This window comes from Arvicola amphibius, chromosome 11 (genome assembly GCF_903992535.2).
Source record: "Arvicola amphibius chromosome 11, mArvAmp1.2, whole genome shotgun sequence".
Lineage (NCBI taxonomy): Eukaryota > Metazoa > Chordata > Mammalia > Rodentia > Cricetidae > Arvicola > Arvicola amphibius.
Window position 1 is genome coordinate 97,733,552 of NC_052057.2, and position 23,985 is coordinate 97,757,536.

Consider the following 23,985-nt stretch of genomic DNA (forward strand, 5'->3'; position numbering starts at 1 on the left):
TACACGGAGAAAACAAACAAAAGAAACCACAACAAAACGAGCAATCTTTAAATCTCAAGAGAACATATTAAAGTTTTTGATATGCATTTATTTGTACATGAGAAAAAATACATTTAACATAAACCAAGAATGAGTGCCTTACGGCCAACAGTCTGTAGCCTCAGCTCTACCGGACCACATTGCACTTGTCTCATTCCAACCAGTGCTCATTCGATGGCAGTCACGCAAAGCCAGCCCTCTGCACCTACAAGTTTGCGGCCTGATCCACATTGTAATGGAGCTCAGGAATTTCGGGCATCCAAATAAAACTATATATATATATATATATATATGTACAACTCTGCTTTATTGCACAGGGTCACAGCAGATAGCAAGTGATTACCACAAGACGGATGCTGATAGGCACGGACATCTGTCTCTAACCACGAATGAAGTAAGACACCGATCTGCCCCCATGCAAAGGCTGTGTCGGCACCGGTGCGGTCCTGAAGGCTCACGGCACTCATGCTGTTTCTGACGGCATCAGATGAGACGCGCGGGACACAAGGGTCCCGTGCTCATGAGCCACCTGCCACACGTGTAACAGAAGGGCCACTTTAAAGCTTTTCAGAGAGTTCTTTAATCAGGGTTGCCTGTAAAAAACATCACCATACTAGTTAGAACCTAGGAATTACATTCTGGCATAAAGGCTCAGACAAAGTGGGCTACGAGTTATGAGCTTTCTGTCAAGCTGAAATTTACCGGAGACAAAGCCGTCTCTGTAACACACTGCAGTTTAGTCTTCGAGAGCTCTGAGTGACAAAACGCTTCAAGTTAAAAGTCACTGAGAAGTTTAGTAATTGCTGTGAGACGCCACATAATTGAGCAAGCGAAAGCCAGAGCCAACCCTTCTAATGCTCATGTACGACACAGGAGTGCTTGACAACTTCCACCACCGGCACGGAGTGTGAAGGAAACACGGCCACTGGAGGCCCGTGAAGTTCACGGCCCGGGTCACGGTGCCATCCCCGATGAACGCACCGGCACTGCGCTGCCACGCTGCGGGCAACACGGGGTCAGAGGTCACGGCGCCAAAGTTCACCCCCTCCACATCTTAACTGAAGCCGCCGCACTACTCAGATTTATCTGGGTCAAATCCTCGTCTTCCGAGCCCTCATACCCGCGCGATGGCTGCAGCGCACACAATCCTCCATTCAGTGTTGCTCCTCAACCGCTGACCTCCATTACCGCCACCACAGTGCTCATGCTCCCAACCTTCCTAGCCCGGAGGATGTTTACCGTCTCTAACGAGCGTTAATGTCGTTAGAGGGAACAGCTGTTCTGGATTACCTGCCCCAGACACTGAGCAAACTCCAGCGGAGGGTCTGATTTCAGTTTGTAGGGGTAGGCGCTTGGATGCAATCAGCCAGAGCGAGGCCAAGCTGGGAGAAACCTTTACAGACTGGAGAGGCCAGGGATGGCAGCTCATGCCTTTAATTAATCCTGGCATTCAGAAGACAGAGCCAGGTGGGCCTCTGTAAGTTCAAGACCAGCCCGGACTACATGTTGAGACCCTGTCTCAAAAAAAAAAAAAAAAAAAAAAAAAAAAAAAAAAAAAAAAAAAAAAAAAAACAAAAATAAAACAACCGGGGAGGCTGGAGTGTAGCTCAGTGGGTAAGCACTTGCCTACGATGTGCAAGGTCCTAGGTTCAATCCCCAGCACCATGGAAAGAGACAAGCTGGCTCTCATGACAAATTCTGAGAAAGAAATATAACTATTTAAGATTCATAAGTGACCTCTCCAGAACGGACGTGACTTCAGTTGGACCGCGAGTCTTGTCACACCATTCACCTAGAATATAACTGCGGGATTCCTTGGCCCCAAGTGCCGGTTAAGGCCTCCCTGAGCTGCAGGGGTTAGGTGCTGTCGCTCAGACCACACCTCTCAGGCTGCTCTAACGGCACAGGTAAGCCGGCACCTAGAATGCCAGAACTAAAGAACTCTTCCCAGAGAATAGGAGAGTGAGCACTGGGCACAAGCGCCCTCTGCTCGCCTCTCTGCAGCGCTGAGAAACCAAGAAAAAAACCTGGAATTGTATTAACAGACTCCCAAAATAAAACTTTATGGAAGTGTTTATTTTTAAAGTCTAGTACCAGAGAACAGGACAGACGAACATGACAGGACTACTCACAGGGACAATGTCCCCACTGGTCACCCTATCTTTTGGCAATGAATTCAGAAAAAAAAAAAAAAAAAGGAACATTCTAGAAGGGCTTAAAAGTCACATTCTGAATTAAACAGAAAATGTTCAAAGCTAAACAGTGAAATGGAAGCTTTCATTAGCTGCGCACTCCTACCAAATCTAAATAAAAAGTATGGATAATGGCTATCTCAACAGCACTAAGTCTCAAAGCTAACTCCGACAATTCATCATGGAACTAAACAGCTAAGATGCTCGCCCACCGTGCAATGCTGGGGTTTAGTGAAGATGACCCCCCCGAGGGCGGAGAAGCAATGAAGGAGGTGAGAAGTGAGCCTGAGAAGTCCTAGGACTGAGCGCACGCTCTGGCTGCTGATGCCACCGTTTCCATACTGAAGGTCTAGCAACGCTTGCTTCCGGGAGGAAAAGGAATCTATCTTGGCTGACAGCTGCCCTGAAAAGGTCGTCAGACACGCGGCTGGTTACCAGGTAACAGCCTAAAGCTCTTGAGTAATGATCAAACCAAAACCCTGACACCTGCCCACTGAAACCTTTTATGTTTTTGTCAGTGCTTTGTCAATGGCCTGGACTTCACCAACCGGTATTTAAGACAATTAGGAACAAAGACAAATTGCACTCTCTTTAGGTCTAGTTGGTGGAGAATAACATTTCCTGTAGTGACCTTATCACACAATCTTTAACAAAAACTCGTAGGTTGCATTGATTATTCCCCAGGAGATGAGAGAGCGATGGTAATTCAGATGGGCGCCTCTGAAGAGATTGATCAGCTTCCTGTCCCGCTCGAGCCAGATGGTCTTGAAAACCATGGGGAACGACTGGAACGGCCCACCAATCTGAGACTGGATCCGAGCCTTCACAACATTAATTGGGAAGCTCAAGAACCCCAGCATGGCACCCAGCACACCTCCACAGATAAAGTCGTTAACCAAATGTGCACTATTCGTGGTGGCAGTAGGCAGATGCTCCTTAATGGGCCCTCGAAGGCCAAAAAAAAGGATATTGCTGAATCCATTTCGGAAAAGGATAGGCACAAAGCCTCGGTAATACTCTGTGATTCCGTGGCATCTCAGGGCCCGGAAGGCCTGGTAAGTGTTTGTGAACTTATCGTGATGCTTGTGGTCCTGAAGCAGAGTCTGAACCCTTTCGAACGGAGTGAGAATGGCTTCTGTTGTTCCGGCAAGCAGCGCCGCCACACTGCTGGTGGCAAACTCGGGAGCACCGCTCACACGCTTGCGGAGCAGGCGTGACAGGTCCTCGTACAGACCAAACATAAGCGCCAGCGTGGCTGTCTTCTGCATCAGTGGGGGGAGGATCCCACGGTACAAGTTTCGAAACCCATCCCTCCGCAGCTGGAGTATGGCATCCCGGGTTTTGAGGCCGTACAGCTGCTGCCGAAAGAGGATCTTCTGAACGGGGTACGTGATGGCCACATTGTTGAAGGCTGCGCAGCAGCCACAGAAGTAATGCTTTATCTCACCCACGTCTGCAATGTGAGGAGGAGACAGATCCTGGTTCGCAGAGGTCAACATTGGGGGCCTCTTATCATGCGCTTCTGAGCCCATCATGGTCTTACGGTCTTTCTTCTCTGGGGAAACACTTTAACCTATAATCAATGATGAAGGTGACAAAGAGTGAGACACACAAATTTGCCCCACTCCCTTCTCCAATTTCCAGACTTGATGTCTTCCCTTTAAAACCAGACTATTACTAAAAACAAAATTACTTTTGCTAATTGTATATACTGATGAGGTTCAGTCAGCATGCTGCTCCTACACATGCATACAGCACAGCAAGCAGATCAGTCGTTTTTTGTGGGGTGTTGTTGCTGCTGCTGTAGTTTTGAGAGAGTCTTGCTATATACACAGCCCAGACCAGTCTTCAACTCACAATCTTGAGTACTAGAATGAAAGCCCACTCGACCATGCCTAGCTTTAGATCTCTGATGTTTAGAAGAGTTCTAGGGGAGTCCTGGGGCGAGACTGGCTATGCTGCAATCCCTTCCACCCAGGCAGCCCTTACAGCAGACTGGATGAAGAAACAGACAGAAGACTCCATCGACCTCGTAGCCAGACAGGAAGGCTGTATGGAAAATTATAAAGCACATTTGCTTCATGGAAATGAAAGAGAGCACAGAATGTAACAGTCATTTTTCATAAAAATGTGATATTAGCAGGCCATAGGTTTATCATTGCTTTGTTAACAGTAATTATTTAAATTCCTACTGAAACAGACTCACACCTCTCCCGGGAGCTATGGGCTCATCTGTAACTCCAGCACTGGAGAACCAGGTAGGAGGGGCATTGGAAGTCAAAAGGTCAGCCTAGTTTCAGGCCAGCTAGGGCTTCTAGTGAGACCCTGTCTCAAAAAAACAAAGCAAAACAAACAACAGGACAAAGTTCTTCCAGGAGATACAGCAGTGAATCAGGCCATTCACTCAACTTGTTTAACGTTTACTTCCTACCTGTGAACTCTGGTCTCCTGCTAGGCACTGAATCCTCCAAGACAATAAAGCCATGGACTAGTAGTGAGTCTGCCACGCGAACAAGTCCAGAACAGTGTGCGTATCAATGCCGAGGATAACTAAGGGCCCGAGGGAACAAGCTGCATATTTCGGGATGCCAAGACTTCTAGGAAAATGAGGTTAACGTATGTACTATGCTCTATTTTCCATATATTTAGTTTTCAAACTATAAAGTGACTTTTCTAGTTTTATATGTGAAAAAGGAAAAAGAGCCCCAACGGTCCTCATCGCTCGAGACATAACTAGTGCCTGGTGGGCCAGAGCACGCTGATGGCGTCTGTGACACTAGTTTCCACCCTTGCCACCACACATGGCATCACGTTGGAGCTGCCCTGGGGTCACAGTGGGTATGTCTGCAGTGAGACGGAGATCTGAAGACACAGACAGTTTGGCTCTCACCGAGAGGACGCCAAGTCCTAGCTGTATGTCTGTTTCCTTCCAGTCACCAAGCCCAAGTTCCCTCCAAAAACAAAAGACAGGGCCTAGGAGATGGCTCAGCAGAAAAGGTGCCTGCCGCCAAGCCCGACGGCCTGAGTCTGACCCCTGGAGCCTACATGCTGGAAGGAGAATGGACTCCCACAAGTTGTCTTCAGACCGTCACATACCGTGTGCTACCCCCACACGTGATAAATAGAAATGTAACTTAAAAACATTTAAAACAGAAACAGTCAACTAGCTGGCTCTAGCCAGGCCTGGCAGCTCCAGCAAGAGAACTGCAGGCGTGGGGCCAGCTCAGTTAGAAAGCAAGATTCTACCTTGGGACCATCCCTACATCCCAAGGGGACAAAACAGTAATTTGACTATACTTTACATTTTTAGTATTTTTAAATTTTCTTTTTGATGTGGGATTTCCCTCTGTATGTGGTGATTACCATAAATGAATAAAGAACTGCTTTGAGCCTATAACAGAGCAGGGCGGGGCAGAGCAGAGCTAGGCAGGGAGGACTGGACTGAATGCTGGGAGAAAGAGGGTATATAGCCATATAGCCCGTCCAGAGACAGACGCCAGAACTTTAGCTGGTAAGCCACAGCTACGTGGCCACATACAGATATAATGGGTTAAATTAATATATACAATTTAGCCAATAAGAAGCTAGAGCTAATGGGCCAAGCAGTGATTTAATTAATACAGTTTGTGTGTGATTATTTCGGGGCCAAGCTAGCCAGGCAGCCAGGAACCAAAAAGCAACCCTTCATACTACATCCTCCCTCCCTCCCTCCCTCCCTCCCTCCCTCCCTCCCTCCCTCCCTCTCTCTCTCTCTCTCTCTCTCTCTCTCTCTCTCTCTGTCTGTCTGTCTGTCTGTCTAAGACAGGGTTTCTCTGTATCTTTGGAGCCTGTCCTGGAACTAGCTCTTGTAGACCAGGCTGGCCTCGAATTCACAGAGATCCACCTGCCTCTGCCTCCCGAGTGCTGGGATTAAAGACATGCGCCACCATCACCTGGCTTTTTTTGTTTTTGTTTTCTAAGACGAGGTTTCACCATGTAGTCTGGGCTGTCCTGGAACTCACTCTATAGATAAGGCTGGCTTTGAACTCAGAGTCCATCTTCTTCTGCCTCCTGAGTGCTAGGATGAAAAAGATGTTTTGCCATGCCCTACTGTGTTATTTACCTATGTACAAGCGTATGCAGTTGCATGCACTTGCTGACAGGTGCCTGGAAGACTAGCGGAGTGTGCTGGATCATCCCCTGGAAGACTAGCGGAGTATGTTGGTTCACCCCCTGGAAGACTAGCGGAGTGTGCTGGATCACCCCTGGAACTGGAGTCAGAGGTCGTTGTGAGCCCCAACATGGGAACTGGGGACTGCTCTCTGAAAGAGTGGCAAGCACTCTTAATCATGGAGCCACCTCTCAAAGGCCCTAATATTTATAAATAGATTACTTCTCTTATATTAAGAGACCACATTTAACAAATCAGCAGCAAAATAGTAAATAATTCAGTTTAAAAGTGAGCTAAGGACGTGAGACAGGGGCAGAAGAATCCACTGGAACAGTGGTTCTCAACCTCCCTAAGGCTGCGACCTTTTAATGTGGTTCCTCATATTAAAGTTTTCTTCATGTGGTGACCCCCAACCATAAAATTATTTCATTGCTACTTCATATGGTAAACCCCGACCATAAAATTATTTCATTGCTACTTCATAACTGTAATTTTGCTAGTTATGAATTACAATATAAATATCTCATATGTAGGATATCTCATATTCAACCCTTGAAAAAGGGTCGTTTGACCCCCAGAGGGGTTGTAACCACAGGGTGAGAACTACTGTTGTAGACACTGAAAAGAGAAGCTGCCTGGAGTAACTGGACAGACCACACCTCAGAAACAAAGTGGAAGGAGAGAACTAATTCCCAAAAGTTGTTCTCTGACCTCCCCAGGCACATCAGGGCACGTGCATGCACGTAAACACAAATACATTTTTAAAAAGGCCACAAAACCCAACAAGAACAAGCACAGCACTAGAGGGGCTGCGACACAGGATCTCTGGCGCACTACTAGTGGGACTGTAAAATGGCACAGTGGACGGACAACAGCACAGGGCTCTTGGTAAATTCCACACAGAGCTGCCAAAGGGTCGGCATCGCAGGGCAGGGATGTAACCCGTGCTCACAGCAGCACCACTCAGGAGTGGGACGGTACAAACCTAAGCCACACTGCAGTGTCCACGGGAAATGAAACTGGTCAGACAAACTATATAGGCCTTTGATTTGAACAAAAAAAGCCTCTTAAATTCTTTAAGTTTTTCTTCCAATGTCACACTGTGCTGCTGGAAACCACTAACAGAACAAAAATATTAAAAAGGCCAGGCAGTGGTGGCACGCGTCTTAATCCCAGCACTCAGGAGGCAGAGGCAGGCAGATCTCTGTGAGTTTGAGGCCAGCCTGGTCTTCAAGAGCTAGTTCCAGGACAGTTAAGGTTGTCACACAGAGAAACCTTGTCTCAAAAACAAACAGGGCTGGAGAGATGGCTCAGAGGTTAAGAGCACTGCCTGCTCTTCCAAAGGTCCTGAGTTCAATTCCCAGCAACCACATGGTGATTCACAGCCATCTATAATGAGGTCTGGTGCCCTCTTCTGGCCTGCAGGCATACACACAGACAGAATATTGTATACATAATAAATACTTATTAAAAAAAGTTAAAAGAGCCAAAGTAGGGCTGATAATGCAGCTCAGCCCTGCACAGAAGAGAAAGTCAAAGCAGCTGTAAGCAGCTGCTGCCAGTCAAAGGCTGTACCCCCAGCCTCAGCACATGGAGATGACCCTCCTGACTATGGCCAAATATCCTTCAGCTAAACAGCGTTTGCCAAGATCTTTCATCTTGGTTTTTGGTGGGTGCTGAGCTAGGACTCTGCCACTTGTTAGCATCCTGCCTTCCACTTCCCACCACTGACCCCAGAGGCCCCAGTTTCATCAAGTTCCAGAAGCTGTTCCACTGGCTTTCTCAGAGCAAATCCGTGCTCTTTCATCACACTGTGGACAATTTAGATGCTAGCGTCACTATCTGGCACTTCAAAGTTTATAAGAATTCACCTGTGACATCGACCGAGCCTGATGACGACACCTTTCTAGTCTCCTTCCCAACGTCTTCCATTGTTAACCTTCTCTCTTCTGGAGTCAATATCGACAGCTGCATTTCCTTAAGAGAAAAAAATCTGGTTTAATTTCTATACTCATGTCTAACTGTATTTGTTCCCCTTTTCTTGAGCCAGTAACCAGTTGTTAATGTCCCTATACCCAACCAAGAACCAACTCTTCATTGACTGCCAACACTCTTGCCCACCTCCCCAGTTCCAAAACAAAAGTTTGGATATCTGATGTGATTCCAAACCTCTACAGAATGAGACAATATTACTTCTCTTTCATTTTTTAAACTATGTGCGTGTGCATGTGTGTGTGTGTGAGGGTCTATGCACAAGTGCAGGTACCTGGAGAGGTATAAGGCCCCCCTGGTAGTTAGAGTTCTATGGACCTCTGAGCCACCTGATGTGGGTGCTAGGAATCCAAGTCAGGCACATGCTCTCGACAGTATATGCTCTTAACCTCTGAGGCACCTTCAGTCACTTTCATTTTTAATGTACAGAGATTTGTAACTTAATACAGTGGATTTAAAATAATGTCCCAAAGGCACTTGAAAGGTCTGCCAAATACTGAGCCTGGCAATGGTTAGTTTTACGATCTCCACCATCCATGCCTTTTACGGTTCCAGTCGATAGACACAAGGTAAAAACTTTTGTTAGTGTGAGACCAGGTCTTGCTTTATAGCCTGGTTCACCCTAGTTATAAACTCATAATCCTCCTGCCTCAGCCTCTAAATACTGTAATTATAGGTACTACCACGCCTGTCTAAAAACTAGTTTTTGTTTTGAGACAGGATCTAAGTAGCTCTGGCTATACTGGAACTCTCTATGTAGACCAGGCTGGCCTCAAACTCTCACAGATCGGCCTGCCTCAGCCTCCTAAGTGCTGAGATGAGGTGTGTGCCACCACACCTGACGAAAACTCTTAATAGTACTATACTTGACAATATAAGACTAGCTAATGTTTGCCAATCTTAGACTAGACAAGATTTTAGAAATTAAAATCTGGCACAGAAATGCCTGATTCTTGTAAATTTTTAGTTTCATAGTTAACATTAAAGTCAACAAAAACCCCCAAGTGTGTAAGTGTGGTTGCCGTAGGAAAGCCAGGACTACACAGAGACCCTGTCTCAAAAAAAAAAAAAAAACAAACAAAAAAAAACCCTCAAATCAACAAAATGTACACAAACACATAAGATCCTAACAATTTATAAATTCAAAGACTATTTCAGTTTTATATCCTGAACACTTTATTTACAGGGTCTTACCATCTAGCCAAGGCAGTATGTAGCAGAGGCTGGCCAGCATTTGCCACCACGAACAGCTAACAATATAGACTTTAAGTTCTAAAGCCAGGCATCGACTAGCTGTTCATACCTATGGTCCTGAACTCACTCAATTTATTGGTGCACTTCAACAATAAAAACTTGATTCGTGTCTGGAGACTTTTTGTTTTTATAGAACTGATCCTTCTGTTGCCTAACAAAATTTTGTAAATTAAAATTGCTCCATTTGGCCTGGTGTGATGTACACCTTTAATCCCAGCACTTGGGAGGAAGAGGCAGGCCATCTCTGAGTTCAAGGCCAGCCTGGACTACAGAGCAAGTTCCCGAACAGCCAGGCTACACAGAGGAACCCTGTCATAGAACCACCCCTCCCCCTCAAAAGTTGCTTCAGTTTTTATGGCCGTAATAATGGGGCTCCTTAGTAAGCAAACAGAAAACAGCCTAAGCAGTCAGTTACTTATGGACCTCTTTTCAAACTATCATAAGGAATCTTAGGAATACTGTTGAAAATTTATATTATTAAATATTAAAAGTTCTATACAGAAAAAAAGTATTTTTGTTTATTTTTTGAGTGCTAGGATTAAAGGGGAGCACTACCATGCCTGGCAAGAAGTAATGTTTTGAAAAACGTCCCAGACTTCAGGCTGACTTCCTGTAAACGGCACTCCACCCGTGAGGGTGGAGGGTGGTGTGACTAGGTTGCCAGTCCAGCCTTTTTAACAGCTGAGCAGTCTCTGCAGTGCAGGCCCAGGGTCTTAAGGCAGCAACAGAAGGAAAGACAACAGCAGCGTCCTGTTAGGAGTTGAGAAAAATGGGAGCCAGGCTCATCATGCAAGGAGCTTGCTTCCAAGCCTGGTGACCGGAGTCCAATCCCAGTAACTCACAGTGGAACAAAGACTGACTCTGGAGAGTCCTCTGAGCTCCACCAGGGCAAAGCGGCACATCAGAGCCGCTCCCCTCCCCAAATGTTTCTTCAAAAATTTAAAACACAGCATGTTCGATTACTATACGCTGAATATGACCAAACCTTGCTAAACTGGTTTCTGCTTAACAATGTAGAAATGATAATCCTTTGCAATTTACTACAAAATCTATTTACCATAGCTGCCCTAGTGTGCTGCATGAGAGGTACTTAACCTATCACCAGGTAAGGGAGCAAAGTCAACTTTCACCCAAGGGTCAGACTGCCGTGCTGTAAGAAACAGCGCAAGTTCTAAATCCCCAAAGTAACTTGCAGCCCACGGGGATATGCAAAACTCAGATGTGACCTCAGGACAAAGGTCTTGGTCCAAACACAGGGCAGAGGGTGACAGTAATTCTCAAAGGATGTGAACTCCCACTAGTCAGCAGCTCTGAGTCAGCGTTCAAAAACAAGGTTAGGAGGGTCAAGTATGAGCTACAGCAGGATTTTGCCACTGCAAACACAAAGCGACATCTTTGACGAAAATCCACCATCTCAGTGTACATCTATCTGACAAAGGAGACTCGAGTCAATTCTTGTCAGATACGTCACAAGAATTCACACAAGGGGCGACTCTGGTCTGCTGCTCGTGTGCCCTGCACCCGATTCTAGGAATCCTTTCAAAGCAAAGGCCCGGAGGTCCATTTGGGCATGCCTGTTCAACAGACTACAGGGAAAAAAAAAAAAAAAAAAAAAAAAAAAACCAGCAGAAGGTGGGCACTAGGACCAGCTGCGCAGCCCGTAGGGCCCAAGACAAAGGTTAGGCTAAAAGACGTAAATATGGCTGAGGCGCTCACACCCTCTACCTAAACTTGACACTAACAATCCAGACAGAATGGAACAATTGACGCCCGCCCACCCGCCCCGCTCAGTTCCACTGTTTACGGCCCGCCGCTGCAACACGGTATCTCGGAACGAGCATTCTCCAGGCTTCCATCTGCGCACTCCGTGAGGACCGAAAGGCGCTGGGCGGGATCGCCAGCACCACGGGCCGCCGCGATCCCGCGGGGAGCGCAGACAAAGGCCGATTCCCTCCGGGGCCTGCGGCTCACCGCCCCGGGCTGCGGGCGCCTCCCGGCCCGAGCGCGCCGCGCGCAGCACGACCGGGCCCTGGGCCGGAGCCGCCGGATCCCCGGGCGCGGTGCGCGAGCAGGCCGTGGGAGCTCGCTCGGCCCCGCTTCAAGCCTCCCGCCCGTCTCTCCAGAAGCCGGGTCACACGAGCCGCCGCTCCCCACCCCACCCGGGACTCACCCACGGCCGCGGGCGCCCGCCCGCAGGACGGCCGGCGAGCGAGCCCGCGCCCGCGCAGGCGCAGACCAGGCCCGACCCAGGCAGGGGTGGGGAGAAGCAGCGTCGCCGGACCACGTGATCAGGACCCCTCCTTGCTCCGAGGGTGGCGGCTGCTGGGGTAGCCCTGTGCAGCCTCGGGCCCGACAGCGACTCCTGTCACTCCTGTCACCAGGCTGCGGGGTGCCACCAGTCCCCTCACTGTGAGCCGAGGCTGTACGGTGGCCTCGCTGTGCCATAAACAGCCAGCGCGTTCTTTAGTGTGGGGCCTGTCGAGTTCCTGGAAACCCAAGGATGTAGATAGCGCGTGCGTGAAGGCTCAGTGTTCTCAAAGCTTGGTAGAGAGCTCTTTGTCACCGCACTCCACAGGACACCTGTGTCTGCCTGAGGTCATACACAGCCGCTTTTTTCTTAGAGGCTCACCGTTTGTGGGGTCTTAGAAAGAGCACTTTTTGCCACGCGATAATGGAGACCCAGGTCGGAATTATAGCCCTGGCACTTCTTGAGTGTCTTTGGGCAAGTTACTCATCTCTTCCGTGAATGTGTTCCTCGGTGTTGTGACATTCGTGCAAAGGTTCTGATTTGTACAGGGCCGATGGCGACAAATGTGAGAATTTGACCGAAGGGAAGAGGTCACCCTGCTTTGGGGGAGGCTCCTTGGCAGACTCGTGGATGCGTGACGTGCCTGCCACATAAGATTGGGGTAATTCCACCATTATGGATCTCTCAAGGCGGGTGTCCCCAGCCTGCCCAGTGTTTACTTGTTCGGAAGATGTGGAAGACCACACCTCCCCTCGGAAACCACGCCTCCCTGCGTCAACAAACAGGCAGGTCAATTTTTGGTGTTGCAAAGCATTCTTACACAAAGTTCACCTAGACAATCACTCAATCGAGTCTATAAACGTATAAACATTACAAAACATTTTTCAATAGATTTAATGTTAGTGCGTGTGTATAGGTGTCCAGGAAGCCAGAATAGGGCTTTGGGTTCCTTGGTGCAGGAATTACAGATGGCTGGGTGGTCCCGTGTGGGTGCCACATTCAGGTCTTCTGTAAGGGCAGTACACGTGCTTAATCGTGACCTCTCCAGCATCCAACCCTCAGTTCTTAAAATAAGTTTGTCATTTTATGTTGGATCACGCTGATAGCGTCCTCTGCCACACAATTAGGGACACCCCTTTGAGGAGGTAGGCATCTGTTCAGGGGTCTCTAAGGGAGTTCAGTCTGATAGAGGACAAAATCGAAGCCTCCAAAGCCAAAGTAAGAGGGCTTTTCCCCTTGAGAGGGAACCAGGGATCATGTGCTGGAACTGGGTCACAGAGGATGAGCGGAGGGAATGTGGGCTGGTAGAGGAAGTCACCACAGCGGCGGAGGAGATTTTAAGGTCAGATGGGGGGGCTGTTAGTACAAACCTCCCCTGACAGATCACAGAACAATGACAAGGTCACACTATGGTTTAGGACAATTAATCAGACAACAATTGGGGAAAGGGTATTTACCTCAAAATTATGTTTTCTTTGGCATCTGTGAATTTCTACTCGAATGTGTTATTGTATTGTTCAAAAAGCAAAGAAACCAGGCAGGTATCCAGTGTGTTTATAAGCATAAATCATTAATTTCAGTTTATAATGGGAAGGTTATTTTCCTGTGTGTTGGGGCGGGTAGTGAAGGGAAAGACTGAGATTAAACATACAACTGGGGCGTAACTGATTGAAAAGTGTGAAAATCCATCATCACGAGAACACTCGTGTCTGGGTAGAGCCAGCAAGTCCTGCTGTGCTCCAGGCCACAGTGCAGGCCTCTAGTGTCTTGTCAGGAGCCACCAGGGACTTTGCTCTCTGTTCTTGCCTATCTGCTAACAATCAAAACCCTCTTATTTTTAAATTCAGAATTCCTCATAAGGCTAGCTTTCCATTTTGGTCCCCGTCCTTCATTCTTTCGTCTTTTGTTCAGATCCTCAAACTGTTCTGCGTACCTGCAGCCTCCACGGGGACACGTAGCCCAGGTGTGTTCACACCACTCCTCAGGTTAGCAGTCTTCCCTGTCACACCGTTCTCCCTAATGTGGTACATAGGACCGTCCACCGTCTGGCTCCTCCGCCTTCCTGCTGACCTTATCCCTAGCTAACGCTGGAGGATGTTGTCCTGTGCAATCTCTCGTGGTTTGCACATCCTTGTGTTCCAGAAACCTGTCTGTCCTCGTCATCCTCAAGGTTTCACCGAACATGGTATCCTGGCAAGGTCCTAGTGCCTCCTCCACCTGTGGCTTCCTCTGATCACCTCAGGCAAGACTTGAAGCCTCTCACCTGCCTCTTCCACACACAGAGAGGTCAGAATGTGGTCTCACTCATAGAGGTGTCTCTTTTCTACAGCCATTCACAAGGCCTGAGCTTTCTGATGCCAAAAGGGAGACTATGGTTGGCAAAATAAAATGCCAACATATCGCAGAGGTTTTTTAAAAGGGCTTCTAGTAGCTGAGCGGTGGTGGCACACACCTTCAATCCCAGCACGCAGGAGGCACAGGCCAGCCTGGTCTACAAAGCAAGTTCCAGGACAGCCAGGGTTACAGAGAGAAATCCAGTCTCAAAAAGCCATAAATATATAAGCAAACAAACAAACAAATAAAAGTACTACTAGAGGCCTGGAGGCTAACTTGGTGGTAGCATGCTTGCTCAGCTTACTTAGAATCTGGGTCTTTGGGAAAAGGTATGCCGTAAGGGGATTTTTCTGTCCCATCAGCCAGCTCTCAAATAAACAACACAGAGACTTATTAAGAAAGCTCAGCCATAGCTTAGGCTTATTTCTAACTAGTTCTTATAACTTAACCCATTTCTATTCACTTTCTGCCTCGTGGCTGTGTTATATTACCTCATCTCCATATTGCCCATCCTGCTTGATCTGCCTCATGGCATCTCCGCCCTTCTTCTTCCCAGAGTTCTCTCTGCCCCCAAAATCACCCCTAGCCATTGGCCATTCAGCATTCCATTAAACCAATCAGAGTGACATATGTATTCACAGTGTACAAAAAGATTATTCCACAGCAACGCATGGGAATGCAGCTGGGGTCTCTTTGCTCTAAGCACTTTCTGCCCTCCTCCACCCCCCTCCCCAAATGCTTTCTAGGAATCTGTCATATGTCCCCAGGGTCCATCAGTCCAAACTATCAGGGAAGTCTCAACTACTATGGGTAGTAGCTCTGCCCAGGTACAGTCACCTATGGTCAGCCGCTAACAGGGGTCAGTGACACCTTCCTTTCTGTTCTGTGTATTTCCCAGACTGCTGCAATCCTCTGGGCCGGTCTCAGCCACTCCCCCTCACACCCCTAGGCTCTGTCCCTAGGCCTGCCTCCCTCCCTGAACAGGCAAAGGTGCACATTTTGTTCCCTCCACCCAGAATAATGTCCTGTTCCTTCGTCATCCCTCAGTTCCAGCAGCCTCCTCGTCCCTGTCGTCCCTGACGTGACCCTTGCTGCCTCCCACTGCAGAGCCCTCAGCGCTGGCAGCCCTTCCCCCAGCAGCTGCAGTCCCAACCTCTAAACTTGTCCAACTGCCGATGGGTGTGTCAGCTGAGGCCTCGTCCTGGCTCATTTTCAGCTCTTTTTATCTCTGAAGAGCTGGAGTTGGAGCCCAGGGCCTTGCACGAGACAGGCGAGTGTTCTGAGCCACACCCGGTCCTTTGCTCCTTCCCAAGCCTGTGTCTACCAAGTCACTTACCAATATCTTTAAACAGAGGCCAAAGTTAACTGAGGTCAAAGTTAACCTAGCCAGTGAGGTTGTTCGCTTATTCATTCACTTATTTCCATGCAGACAGGACCCTACTAAATCAAAGATTTTTGTTTTTCAACTGTGTGCACATTAGATATCCCTTTAAAACAAACAAACAAACAAAAGACCTGGGAGTCACAGGCCTTTAATTCCAACACTTGGGAGGCAAAAGCAGGAGGATCTCAGAAAGTTCGAGGCCAGTCTGATCTACAGAGCAGAGTTCCAGGACAGCCAGGGCTGTTACATAGAGACACCTTGTCTCAAAAACAAAAATAAACAAAAGGCAGCAGCTGGGGGTATGACCCGGTTGTAGACCATTGGCTTAGTATGTGCTTAACCTTGGGTACCAGCCCTTACCTGCAGATTCAAATTTACCTAGTTTGCTTCAGTGTTAAGCTCAGAATCACCTGAAATTGGCAAGTACCACAGACACTTGGCCTTGACAGCAGCGGGATCTCCAAGCGATGTGGCCTTTAGAACCAGCTGGTATTTAACAGGCTCTGCGTGAGTGATTGAGAGCACAGTACAAGCTAAAGGACTAAGATGTCTGAAGGCATGGCCAGACAATTCTGCCCCAAAGAGATGGGGGAGCCGAGGCAGAACTCAGGGCCAGCCTGGTTAGCTAAGCAAACAGGCACACCACAATGGAGCTACCCAGTCCAGTCCGAAGGCCGATGTGCTCCTAGACCAGAATTTTCATGGGAGAGCCCAGTTGGTTGTAGTTGAGGTTATACTTGACACCTGTCTGCCGTTATCCTCAGGTTATTTGGGGGTGAACAATAGCTCCAAACTGACATTGTGACCCGTGATAATGACGGGGGGAGGGTCCTGAAGGAAACAGGAATGCATGCGTGAATGAGCTCCCAGCCCAGGAGATGAGGCATGAGGCATTGTCTGAGGTGGGTGCCACCATGTGCTGAGCATGATGACATCAGAAGATGACATCAGAAGATGACATCAGAAGAAGATGACATCAGAAGAAGCTCTACCAACTGCACTCAACCTGAAAGAGGGAGTCACAAAGGATGCCAGGACTTTGGCAAGGTGGCCTCAGGAAAAGCATGGCTGAGGAAGAAATGGCCAAGGAGGAGACATCAGGTTGCCCCTTCCGGATGACCTTGTTCTGTCCTTCAATGTTGCTTTGCCCCCAGGCACACCTAAGTGCCACACCGAGTCCCAGAAAGTCTGACGTCAGACCAGGAGACACCTCATTGGTATCTGAGTGCCACATCCTTGTGAAATGCAAACACATTTTTATCTAGTAAGAGGCTGGTCGATACAGCAACAAACATTTGCACAGTACTGTGGGATTGCCAAGCGGTGACACAATGATTATTCCCTCTGATTGTCACATATTTTGTGTGCTCAGAGAAACCCCTTGACCTGATTTTACCTCACAGACATGAGGCGGGGCTTTGCCACCTCCACGGCCTGGGGTCAGTGCAGAGGTGCAACTTGCTTAGCAGTAGCTCTGGCACTTGTGTAGGCCCAGGACTAAGATAAGCTCAGGGGCAAACTGGCCTTGACCCCAGAGAGCTATCCCCAAACTCTGATGCCCCAGGGGAGCTGTGGCTCCTGAGGCCAGGACAGATCTGAATGGAAATCACCAAGCACAAGGGCCCAAAGATTTGTAGCAGTACAAGAACCACGTGTGGACCGGATGACCAAGCAACTTGGGAATGCTTAACTAGACAAGCCTTCAGTGAGATCAGACAGCTGGGCCCTGAGGCCTGGATCCAGGACCTCCAAGATGTGTTGCCAGGATGCACATGGGGGTCCTTCCTGAACCAGAAAGAGGAAATGAAAGGAGGGGACCAGGTGCTAGGGGTGCAGATAGACTGGCAGCCAGCATCTGCTGATATGTTAATAGGCACCTCAGTCAGCCCTTTGTCTCCAGTTGGAGACCTAACACTTCCTGGTGCTCAGGATTAGGGCACCCCCAGAGGGAAGGAGTCAGTTTGCCTTCTTTCCTTTTGCATTTGAGGGTCCTGAGGCCCTACAGTTCCTACAGTGACGTTCACTTCTGGACCATGACGTCCTCTGGGTCTCCACTATCAGGGCCAGCGTCTGCCTTTCTGCTGTTATTTGTCTCTCTGAGACTCCTTTCTCCGCACAGCAGAGCCCGCAGTGCGTGGACTGTGCCAAGTGCAGACACAGCAAGCTTGCCAAACTCGGGGCCCTGTACCAGAGTTACGTCGCCACTGGTCACTGACCACCCGTGCTCCGGGCCCTTGCTTGGGGCAGGGTTGACATTCTAGGGACACTCTAGTAAGTACGGGTGAAAGACCCCCAGTGTGGGGAGACTCTCACTCAAGTCTCGGGATAACACAACCCCCCAGTAACTCACGAGAGACTGTCCTTGCTGCAATCACACGAGGTTTAATGATGAGATGAGACGGGAACCAGTGCACTGGGGCCGAGACTCATAACCCACGCAGGGGAAGAGTTGGACCCCGAGTGACCGAGAGTAGGGGTTTTTAAGGGAAGAAACCACAGCCCAGTGATCCGAAAGGGGCAGGGAGGGTGTAGAAAATCCTGAAAATACCAGTGATGATCACAAGGGGGCAACTCCCTGCCTCTCAAGATTATTCTCAAGATTACAATCTAACGCCGGGAGGTGGTGTCGCACGCCTTTAATCCCAGCACTTGGGAGGCAGAGGCAGGCGGATCTCTGTGAGTTCGAGGCCAGCCTGGTCTACAAGAGCTAGGTCCAGGACAGGCTCTAAAACTACAATGAAACCCTGTCTCGAAAAACCAAAAAAAAAAAAAAAAAAAAGATTACAATCTAACTTTATCTTCAGCTAGTTCCTGAAACACAGTCACTGAACTGGCTAATCCTAGATTTCCGATTCTTCTCTTCCTGCTTAGATTTTTGGCTATTTTCTTCCCGCTGGGGGAGGGGCGGGGTTCTGGATTTATCCAGGTCTTTCATGGGATGATAAACAATAAATAATGAACACGATGCATTTTTAATATTCATGCAATAAAGATGCAGGGAGTTCATATTTATACAACAGAGATAATAAAGTGTTGAAAAATAAATATTAACTATGGGAATTAGTTAAATTGTAAACACACATTTATTACTTAGATAATAGTGATAATGCGTAAAGTGAATTTGTTTTGTTTCTGCCCCCCCACCATTTATTTATTTAATGTGTATAGGTATATGCGTGTCTAGTGTGTAGAGGTTAGGAAACTGCTTAAGGATTTGGTACTCCCCTTTCACCACTATATATATATTATAGTGGCAAGTGCCATTACCCACTGAGCTATCTTGCTGCTCCTTTTTGTTTGTTTTTGAGACAGGGTCCCATGTAGGCCAGGTTAACTTCAAATTTTCCATGTAGCTGAGGCTGACCTTAAACCCTTGTCCCTCCTACTCCCATCTCTGAAGTGCGCAGATTACTGGAATGAGCTATCATGCTTAGTTTGTGTGGTGTTGGGGATAGAATTCAGGACTTTGTGCATGCTAAGCAAGCATTCTACCAACTGAGGTACATCCCCAAAGCTCATGTAGCACTCGTGAGCCTCTGTAGCACAAATAATAGAAACCCAGACACAGATATTGGGGTTCAAGCTGAAGATCAGAAAAGCAAAGGAACTGCTAGAGAGATCTTACCTCTACCAAGGCAAAATTTTCTTTACTTTGAACATTCTAAAGTGTCTACATTTGAATCAGATAGTAAAAATGTCATCCATGAAATGGTAAACTATAGATTCAGGAAACTGTTTATGTATCAGTTCCAAAAGCTGACTTAGAAAATAATGGCACAGGGAACATTCCCTCGGTGAGAATCTTCCATTGATATCTTTTAGCAGGCTGAGAATTGTAAGTAAGCACTGTGAAGGCAAATTTTTCTCTGTCTTTTGTTTTGTAAAGGTATAGGGAAGAAACAATCTTTTAAATCAATAACTGTAAGAGGCCATCCTTCAGAAAACAGAGAAGGCAGAAGAATACCAGGCTGTAGAGATTCTATTGGTTGAATCACCTTACTAACAGTTCTTATTCTATTAACAGTTGAATTGCCTTATTAACGCATTTATTTGCTCCTGTACCAGATGTTCTAAAGCATGCAGTTTCTCTGTTGTTAAAGGTCATACAGATTGGTCTGTCAACCATCTAGGTAGGGTTGTTGGGGCCTCTGAAATATCAGCAGCTGTTGTGCCCTGTTCTTTTACAACCTGAATGGTCAGTGATTATTGTTGAGGCTGAATTAGTTTTTCAAAGAAGAACTCATACCAATATTCCTCAAATTATTCCACACAATAGAAACAGAAGGAACATTGCCAAACTCTTTTTATGAGGCTACAATTACCCAAACCACAGAAAGACATTACTAGGAAAGAGAATTACAGACCAATCTCACTCATGAACATTGATACAAAAATACTAAACAAAATACTGGCAAATCGAATCCAAGAACAAATCAGAGCCATCATCCACCATGATCAAGTCAGCTTCATCCCAGAGATGCAGGGATGATTCAACATACAAAAATCTGTCAATGTAATCCACCATATAAGCAAACTGAAAAATAAAACCACATGATCATCTCATTAGATGCCAAAGAAGCTTTCGACAAAATACAACATCCCTTCATGATAAAGGTCTTGGAGAGAGCAGGGATACAAGGGACATACCTAAACATAATAAAGGCAATATACAGCAAGCCAAAAGCCAACATCAAACTAAATGGAGAGAAACTCCCAGTGATCCCACTGAAATCAGGAACAAGACAAGGTTGTCTACTCTCTCCATATCTATTCAATATAGTGCTTGAGGTCCTAGCTAGAGCAATAAGACAACAAAAGGAGACCAAGGGGATACAAATCGGAAAAGAAGTCAAACTCTCACTGTTTGCTGATGATATGCTAGTTTACATAAGTGGCCCCAAAAATTTTACCAAGGAACTTCTACAACTCATAAACACTTTCAGTAATGTAGCAGGATACAAGATTAACTCAAAATAATCAGTAGCCTCCTGTACACAGATGATAAAAGGGCTGGGGAAGAAATCAGAGAATCAACACCCTTCGCAATAGCCACAGATAGCATAAAATACCTCAGAGTAACTCTAACCAAACAAGTGGAAGACTTGTATGACAAGAACTTTAGATCTTGGAAGAAAGAAATTGAAAGAACTGAAAACAGCCTGGTATTGGCATAAAAACAGACAGGAGGATCCATGGAACCAAATCGAAGACCCGGATATTAATCCACACACCTTCGAACACCTGATTTTAAGAAGCAAAAAATATCAAATGGATATTAACAAATGGCGCTGGCATAACTGGATATCAACATGTAGAAGAATAAAAATAGACCCATATCTATCACCATGCACAAAACTCAAGTCCAAATGGATCAAAGACCTCAACATAAAGCCAGCTAGGCTGAACCTTATAGAAGAGAAAGTGGGAAGTACACTTGAACACATTAGCACAGGGAACCACTTCCTAAATATGACCCCAGCAGCACAGACACGGAGAGAAGCAATTAGTAAATGGGACCTCCTGAAACTGAAAAGCTTCTGTAAAGCAAAGGACACGGTCAACAATGTTGGGAGCAGTGAGACCCCAGATCCTGAATTTCTTGTAATCCCCTGATCTGAGTGCCTACAGCTGTTCTGAGCACGAAACCTTCAGGAATTCCTGATGGCAGGAGAGTGGTTTCTGGTGGGTTTGGCTGCGGCGTGGCTATCTATATATAATCTGCCCCTGAACACAACAAAGGGGGCATTCTTGGGGAATTCAAGGATGCCCTGTGTCTCTGTCAAAAACAAACAAACAAACAAACAAACAAAAAATCAGAAGCAAACTTTATTTCAGAAACCACTCTCCTGCCATGAGGAACTCCTGAAGGTCTCGTGCTCAGAGCAGCTGTAGGCACTCAGATTAGGGGATTACAAGAAATCCAGGATCTGGGGTCTCACTGCTCCCAACACAACAAGACGAAACGACAGCCTACAGAATGGGAAAAGATCTTCACTAACCCCACATGAGACAGAGGTCTGATCTCCAAAATATACAAAGATCTCAAGAAATTGGTCATCTTACAGAGCAATTCCTGTAGGTTACTGGATATATTAATGTTGGTTGTTTGAATACCTTAGGCTGTTCTTCTCTATTCTTATAATGTAACTGAAATTGGTTCTCCATTAAATTCCTCTGTCTGGATTTGAATATCTCTGTGATCTATTTTATTTTGTTTTTTGAGACAGGGTTTCTCTGTAGTTTTGGAGCCTGTCCTGGAACTAGCTCTTGTAGACCAGGCTGGCCTTGAACTCACAGAGATCCGCCTGCCTCTGCCTCCTGAGTGCTGGGATTAAAGGCGTGCGCCACCACCGCCCGGCTCTGTGATCTATTTTAATAAGTTTTTCTAAGGCCTGTATCTTAGCACTCTGCTTAACCAATCTTTTAATGATAAAACAAAAATGATAAAGCTGATAATATTTACAATTGACATTTCGTAAGTCCCATCTAAATTAGTTCTCCTCTCACCTAACTGTTCCATTTTCAAACTGTCTAGCATATTATTATACAGAGACACAAATCCCTCCAATGTCATGGTGTTTCCTATTTTTTTTAATGTGGGGAAAACGCTGTCTCTTTTAACCAATCCCTCTCTCCAAGAATTCTCAATTGTTTTACCAAATCTGTTGACAATGTTGATAAAGACGTGAGGTTTGTTGCTGTTGTACAGAACAGTAAAGGCCTGACTGGATTTAAAGGCAGCTACCTAATTTGACAGCAGTCCAAGCAGGGGGTTCAGGGAGAGCCCTCCAGGAGAGAAAAAAGAAAAATCTGGCTGGCAGGGAAGTAACTATGGCTGCACGTAGCTCCAGCCTATGGCAGTGGCTGTAAAGGCAAAAGGCTTTTTTATGAATTTGTACCCCAAATGTAGCAAGAATAGTAAAAACCTAGAGACAGATATTGGGGTTCAAGATGAAGGTCAGAAAAGCAAATCAGCCAACCACTAGAGTAATCTTACCAAGGCTCAGAAAAACAAAGGGGGGGGGAGAATCCTGCAATGCTCTCCACGAACCTCAGACTCTACACTCCAGAGTGCCTCTCTCTGCCCGCCCGCTATATCACTCCTAGTGCTGGTATTAAAGGCACGTGATCTCCGTACCTCCACCTCCCCAGTGCTTAAAGGCCTGTGATCCCAAGTGTTGCGATCACTTTTGTGTGAGCTGTTTCTCTTTTAGACAGACTTGGTCTTGGGTAGCCCAGGGTGGCCTTGAATTCAGAGTTCAGTTTGACTGTCTCCAGAGTCCTGGGATTAAAGGTGTGCATCACCACTCCCTGGCCTATATGGCTGACTAATATGGCTGCTTTACCCTCTGATCTTCAGGCAAGACTTATTTATTAAAACACAATCAATATATGATGGAGGAGAGTTATCTGTCTATGTTTCTTTCATTGGTTAATTAATAAAGAAAACTGCCTTGGCCCTTTAAGAACAGAAAATTAGGTAGGTGGAGTAGACAGAACAGAATTGTGGGAACAAGGAAGTAGAGTTAGGGAGACGCTTCAGGCATTCGCCATAGGGAGTCTCCATGCTGCTGTTCTCCGAGATGGACACAGGTTAAGATCTCTCCTGGTAAGCCACAACTCGTGGTGCTACCCAGATTACTAAATATGGGTTAAAGGAAGATATGAGAATTAGCCAATAAGAGGCTGAAACTATGGGCCAGGCAGTGTTTTAAAAGAATACAGTTTCCGTGTAATTATTTCGGGTGTAAAGCTAGCCGGTTGCTGGGAACTGGGCGGCGGGAACGCAGCCCGCCGCTTCACACTACAAATATACTTCTACACCCCCTCCTTCTTTAAGAGTTGAGTCTCCTGTAGGCCAGGCTGACTTCAAACCTAGCAAGTAGCCCAGGCTAGCTTCAAGCCCAGCACGTAGCCAAGGATGACTTTTAACCTTCATCCTTCTGCCTCCATCTCCTGAGCCTGAGTGTTGTGATTATAGGTGTGTGTCACCAAGTCACCTTGGCAGAGTGCTTTTAAACAACAAAGGTGTGTTACTAGGGTATGCTGCTTTGAGCTTGCATCTCTAGGACCCTCTGTCCTTACTGAGGTGTGAGCACCTTTTATCTGTAAAATGGACCCCACACTTAAAATGTTTTTGAAAGTCTCTGTATTCTAGACCTTCTAACCGTTGAAGTTGCATGGTTGCTATGACCTCTGCTATCTTACCTTGTTCCTGGTCCTGCTGGTGTTGTTATCTGGAGGCTGCATGTGTCTTCACTCAAAGCCCTGTAGATGGCTGCTGCTGTGCCATTGACACCAGAGGCACTGGAGCTTTCTGTAGCCTGAGTGGCTCACACAGCTGCAAAGCGACAGGGAGGACATGAGCCAGGGTTGCTGTGCTCCCCTGGGA

General features: G+C 46.9%; 1 protein-coding gene across 9 annotated transcripts; it reads right to left on the minus strand.

Annotated features, from left to right (window-relative positions):
* Positions 1 to 2,094: 2,094 nt before the first annotated feature.
* On the minus strand, positions 2,095 to 23,985 carry Slc25a51 (solute carrier family 25 member 51). Of its 9 annotated transcripts, XM_038347883.1 has the most exons (4): positions 11,798 to 12,232; positions 8,253 to 8,358; positions 4,663 to 4,828; positions 2,095 to 3,804 (listed from the first exon to the last, which is right to left on the minus strand). In XM_038347883.1, exon 4 carries the CDS (start codon positions 3,764 to 3,766, stop codon positions 2,867 to 2,869), a length of 900 nt encoding a protein of 299 aa, XP_038203811.1. In that variant the 5' UTR covers positions 3,767 to 3,804; positions 4,663 to 4,828; positions 8,253 to 8,358; positions 11,798 to 12,232; the 3' UTR covers positions 2,095 to 2,866. The 9 variants fall into 9 exon arrangements, with proteins under 9 accessions (XP_038203811.1, XP_038203807.1, XP_038203808.1 ...); XM_038347879.2 differs by lacking the exons at positions 4,663 to 4,828; positions 11,798 to 12,232 and adding an exon at positions 23,802 to 23,985; XM_038347880.1 differs by lacking the exons at positions 4,663 to 4,828; positions 11,798 to 12,232 and adding an exon at positions 12,257 to 12,388.

Excerpts from the sequence above, each read along its gene's own strand:
- Slc25a51 (XM_038347879.2), bottom strand. The coding sequence starts at position 3,766 with ATGATGGGCTCAGAAGCGCATGATAAGAGGCCCCCAATGTTGACCTCT.